General features: G+C 42.8%; 1 protein-coding gene across 1 annotated transcript; it reads right to left on the reverse strand.

Moving 5' to 3' along the window:
• Positions 1-3,558: 3,558 nt before the first annotated feature.
• Positions 3,559-4,500, reverse strand: LOC146027191 (olfactory receptor 5V1-like). The gene has a single exon (XM_083158149.1). The coding sequence runs from the start codon at positions 4,498-4,500 to the stop codon at positions 3,559-3,561; it is 942 nt and encodes a 313-aa protein (XP_083014275.1).
• Between the last annotated feature and the right edge of the window lie 1,274 nt (positions 4,501-5,774).

Raw genomic sequence — 5,774 nt, forward strand, 5'->3', positions numbered from 1 at the left:
CCGAGGTTTTTTCAAAAGTAATCTGTATTAAATTCTGACACCAACGTTTCGGGGCGTGCGCCCCTTTGTCAAGGTGAAAAAACAGTGAATAAATGTTACATACACAATCTTACCTTAAATAAGGTGAGACTCACCGCCCCTCCTTCTGTGCAGTCAGCGCGGGCTTCCCGGATGCTTTCCGTGTCGCAGGGCGCCGGATATGACATGAGATCTCTTCCTGGATACAAGTTGAACCGCAAGCAAAGCTGCTGGTGAGACGCTGTGGAGCGCACATTAGGATGCGGTGATTGGCTGACACTTCCAGCTTCACGGGACAGTCCGGCGGCTGTAGGGAGAAGGAGCGTTTACATATAAGTGCTACGAGTGACCATAAGTGCATACAAGATGACATGATAAAAAACTTATAATCATGATAATAAAAGTGACAAACACTGTGGGAAAAGCATATATATGTGAACTTATAAAAAACTGGATGAAAAATATATAAAATATAAAAATAGGGAAAAGTTGCAGGAAAAGCATCATAAGTACCAACGTCTTAATCCATTATATTAAAAAAGACTGATGCTCTATTTGCATGTTACGTATATTGGGAGGACACCTCCATAAGGTATATGTCCATAAATCAGATGGGTTCCCTATTACAGTATATCACTGATATATTATTACAGCTATATTTTTGCAATATTTACTAAATTTAAGGAAGAAATGCATGCCTATTGAGAATTTAAAGAAAGAAATTAAAGAAAGACTGAAAGTGGCAACTTGTCATTAAGTCCATTAGGTTTAGTGGCATTCAATCGATGAATCCAGGTGGCTTCCAGACGTAGTAACTTCCCTTCTCTGTCTCCCCGGCGTATAGATAAAGGTACGTGATCTATAGCCATATGTTGTAAATCTGATATTTTATGCTGGACTGAAGCGAAATGTTTGGCCACTGGCAAATCTGTATTTTTTGAGTGTACTACACCATGATATTTTCTTTGCATTCCCTATATGTGGAGTATTGGCTGACTTAAAAGAGTTTCAGCAGAAGCTACAACAGGGCGCTGGATAAGTGTTCAAACTCCAATTTGTGTTAGAAGTTGTGGTAAAGGTCTCAAGGAGAGACTTTTTTCTGGGCGTTTGTGCTGTTCAGCTGCACTATTTTGCGCATATTTCCTTCTGTCACAATCTTTTTCTGGGTTGTAAGTGAAGGCATGAACACAGAGAGATTCAAGTTCTGCATTTCATTTTAAATATTATACTCCCAATTTTTAGTAAAGACAACAATGTTGTAACCTCAGTGAGGATTTAACAGCCTATAGCCTTCTGGAAATTGGCTAGGGACCCATGAAAACCACAAGGTAATACTCAATATTGAAATGTATTATTATTTATTAACAGTTTCTTATATAGCGCAGCATATTCCGTTGCGCTTTACAAAGGAGACAGTCATACAACAAACAGGGTATTTACAGACAGTCAAAATGTAGGAGGGCCCTGCTCGCAAACTTACAATCTATAGGGAAATAGGCATTGATACATAAGGATAGATACTGTATTCTTTATTGCATTGATTCCACCAGAATGCAAGGTTCTATGACTGGTTCTGGAATTTGATAAGCTGCCTGAAGAGATGAGTTTTTAGGGAACGCTTATAGGTTTGGAGACTGGAATTTTATTGTGCTTGGGAGGGCATTCCAGAGAGTGGGTGCAGCCCAAAGAAAGTCCTGCAGTTGGGAATGGGAGCGAGTAATGAGTGTGGATGAGAGACGCAGATCTTGGGAGGAGCGTAGAGGTCGTGTTGGATGATATTTTGAGATAAGTGAAGATATGTATGTTGGTGTAGTTTGGTTTATGGCTTTGTGTGTAAGTAAAAGTATTTTGTATTGAATACGGTAGAATACAGGTAACCAATGAAGTGACTGACAGAGTAGCTTTGCAGACGATGAACGTCTGGCTAGGAAGATTAGCCTTGCAGCTGCATTCATGATGGACTGTAGTGGAAAGAGTCTGTATTGGGGAAGGCCAATAAGGAGACTATTGCAATAATCCATTGGGGGCTAAGAACACCATCTTTTCATCACCTGCTGTGTTTCTGGATTTTGCCAATACCCTTTTGTCACATTTAAAGTGGACTTTTGGTGTGATAAATGACATTTTAATGACTCTTGGCGTGAAATTCTACTAACTCAGCAAATTGGTGCATGGGATATGAGTCAAACTTTGAGACCTTGTTAAGTTGGTGGAAATCATTACGAAACCTCAGAGCACCCGATGGTTTCGGTACAAGCAGAAATGGATTATTCCAATAACTGTTGGAATCTGTGATAAATGCCAGTTGTAACGTCTTGGATTTCTTGATGCAATGCTGCGCTCTTGGCTTTGGGTATTTGATAATGTCGCATTTTCACTGTAATCCCCAGGGGAGTTGATATCATGCTTAATAACCTGTGTACAACATGGAAGAGGGGAGAATACATCCTGGATATTTCTTAGCTGTCCTTCAGGTCTGGAGTAATTGAGTTGGAGACTGCTCTCTTTTCTATAAGACACCACAGCAGAGCTGTAGCTCACTAAATAAACATTTTGATCTGTTACAGATGGAGCCAGTTCTATCTTTCTATCAGTGGCGTAACTATGAATTGCGCAACCCCCCCCCCCCCGCTGTTAATGGGGGGTGCCCCCCCTCCGGCTGCACCCCCCTCCCCCCTCCGCAGCCTTACCTGTCTTGCTGGTCCCAGCTCCCTTGCTGGCTTCATTCTTCTGCTATGGAGACGGACCAACACAAAATGTCCGCCCCCATACAGCAGACAGTTTCAGAGAACAGTCTGCTATATGGGGCGGACATTTTATTGTGGTCCGTCTCACTAGCAGAAGAATGACCACCACTGAAGACAGGTAAGGCTGCGGGCGGTGGAAGGGCGGGTGATGGGCGGGAGATGGGCGGGCGGCGGGCGGGCGAGCAACGGATGATCAGACGGGAAGGGGATAATTATAGCACCGCAGCCCCCCAGCGCCCCAACATGCACTGTGCCCCCCACCGCGGGGGCTGCGGTGCTATAGTTACGCCCCTGCTTTCTATCCAGCAAGCTGGAGCTTTCTTTCTCGGGGTGCCATTTGCCAAGAATGGGACGTGCGTGTGTGATGTTTGCACACCACATTCACGGCAATGGGATGCACAAGCTTGTGAGATGCTCACGTGTCCCCATCTCGGTGAATGGTGCACCGAGACAGAAAGCTCTGGTGCACCAGATGGATAGATAAAGCTGTCTCCATCTGTATCTCACAATCTGGGACAATTCAGCTGAAGGGGGTTGCAAAGGGGGTTTGTGAGCCAGCAGTGACTGTAACAAATGGAGAGATCTATCCTAACTCAGCAGCCCCCTATTTTGAGGCCCCTTTGACACCCGGAGCTGGCAGCCACTGCCTCCAATGTCTGTGGGTGTAACAAATGACTAACAAACAAGAATCAGGCTCAGCGTTCCTTCCCATATAGAGATGCTTCTGTAACTGGGCCGGATTCATGTTAGTGAGCATTTTTGGCTGGGACCTACTGTATCTGGATGAACAATTTTACCATGTCATGTATTTTTTCAAAATATTGTTCATGGATTTTAAAACCTGCTTGTTCCTTAGAGTATAAACGAGAGGGTTTAGCATTGGGGCCACCGCTATATACAGCAAGCAGAGAAATTTGTCTCTTTCAAGAAACATCTGGGACTCTGGGACAACGTAAGCAATGAGGGACGTCCCACAGAGTAATAACACAACAGTGAGATGGGAGGAGCAGCTGGAGAACGCCTTTACTCTGCCCGCGGAGCTGCGGATCTTTATGACTGTACCAATTATACATGAATATGAAATTAATATCAGCCCAAAGGGGGTAAATCCCAAAAAAAGACATCCCATAGATAGCAACATCTTTATATCTGTGATGTCACCACTAGACAGTGATATCATGGCTTTCAGGTCACAGTAGAAATGACTAATGTTTTGGGAGTCACAGAATGGCAAATTAAAAATGAGCACAGCATATATTAAGGACACAAAAAATCCAACGATCCAGGAGACAGAAACTAGTGCAACACACACATTTTTGGTCATAATGGTTGTATAGTGCAGAGGGACACAGATGGCGACATAGCGGTCATAGGCCATAGCAGTCAGGAGTAAAAACTCTGCCACAATGCAAAATATAAAGAGGAACATCTGAGTGATGCATGCTGGGAAGGCAATTCTGGTGTCACCTGTTACCAGGACAGAGAGAAATCTTGGAAGGATGCTGGAGACGTAGACGATGTCCTGCAGTGAGAGGTTACACAGGAAATAGTACATAGGGGTGTGGAGCTGTGGGGTCAGATATATAAGACCAGTGATAATCAGGTTCCCCAACAATGTCAGTAAATACATCACCAGGATCCCAATGAAGAGCAGAAGCTGTAGATCTGCAGAGATGGAGAACGCCAGGAGGTGAAAGTCTCCCTGTACTGTGCAGTTTATGAGATATTCCGTCATTCCACCTCCAGACTCAGGATCAGATGCAGCAGAGGCGTCACAGAGTCACCTGATGGGGTCAGTAAGAAGAGAAGTACAAGCAGTGCTAAAAAACTTTTCAGACATGCACCATCTATACAGCAGAGACGGATTGCACCTGAATGGATAGGGGGCGGCAGTGCTGGGAGGCAGGATGGTTAGAAGGTTGGAGGAGTCTTTAAGCTAGGCATGGGGGGATACAGATATAAACTATGGGCACATAAGACAGAGTATTGAGGAACGGGCAAGCAAGAGATCGGAGATTGAAGAAGGGGGGCTTGGGAGAAATCAGTAGCGTAACGAGATCACAACCAAACTATAATGGGAAAAAAATAAAAATAAACGTAAACTGAAATGCTTGCTGGCTAATGCAAGAAGCTTGGCAGGAAAAATCGGGGAACTGGAAACTGTGGCCACAAGGGGTGATTATGATATAATTGGTATAACAGAAACCTGGTGTAATGATTCACACAAATGGGTGCTAAACATGGAGAGATATACTCTCTTCAGAAAAGACAGGGAAAATAAACTGAACACCATGTGAGAAGGAAATGAGCTCAGGGATAGATGAAGATAACACGGAGGCCATGTGGGCAGAGATAACTGAATAAAAAACAACTAATAATAACATTTTAATAGGGGTATGCTATAGACCGTCCAATGTGAATGATAGGGATAAGTCTCTACTTTTAAACCAAATCAAAAAATCGTGAGATCAGGGGCAGGTACTAATTATAGGGGATTTTAACTTTCCAGATATTGATTGGATAAATGAGACATGTAAGTCCGCAAAAAAAGTGGGTTCCTAAACTTACTCAAGGATCAGTTTATCACACAAATGGTAGAAACTCCAACTCGTAAAGAGTCATTGGATTTGGTATTAACAAATAACATAGATTTAGTTTCAAATACCAAAGTAATCGAACATCTAGGGAACAGTGACCACAACATGGTTTCACTGGAAATCAACTTCTGCAAACTACAACATACAGGACCGGCTAAAATATTAAATGTCAAAAAAGCTAACTTCAAATTATTCCGGGAATCTTTAAAAGAAATTGAGTGGGAAGGGGTATTTGAGGGGAAGAATGCAGAGGAAATGTGGGAAACACTAAAAAATGTGCTGAAAACATTAACTATTAAATACATCCCAAAAATCAATAAGGGTAAATTCAATAAAAAAAAGCCATCATGGTTGGACAAAAAAGTAAGGACAGCAATCAACAATAAAGCAAGAGCATTTACATTTTATAAGG

The sequence above is a fragment of the Crinia signifera genome, chromosome 8 (assembly GCF_055691185.1).
Source record: "Crinia signifera chromosome 8, ASM5569118v1, whole genome shotgun sequence".
NCBI classification, from domain to species: Eukaryota; Metazoa; Chordata; class Amphibia; order Anura; family Myobatrachidae; genus Crinia; species Crinia signifera.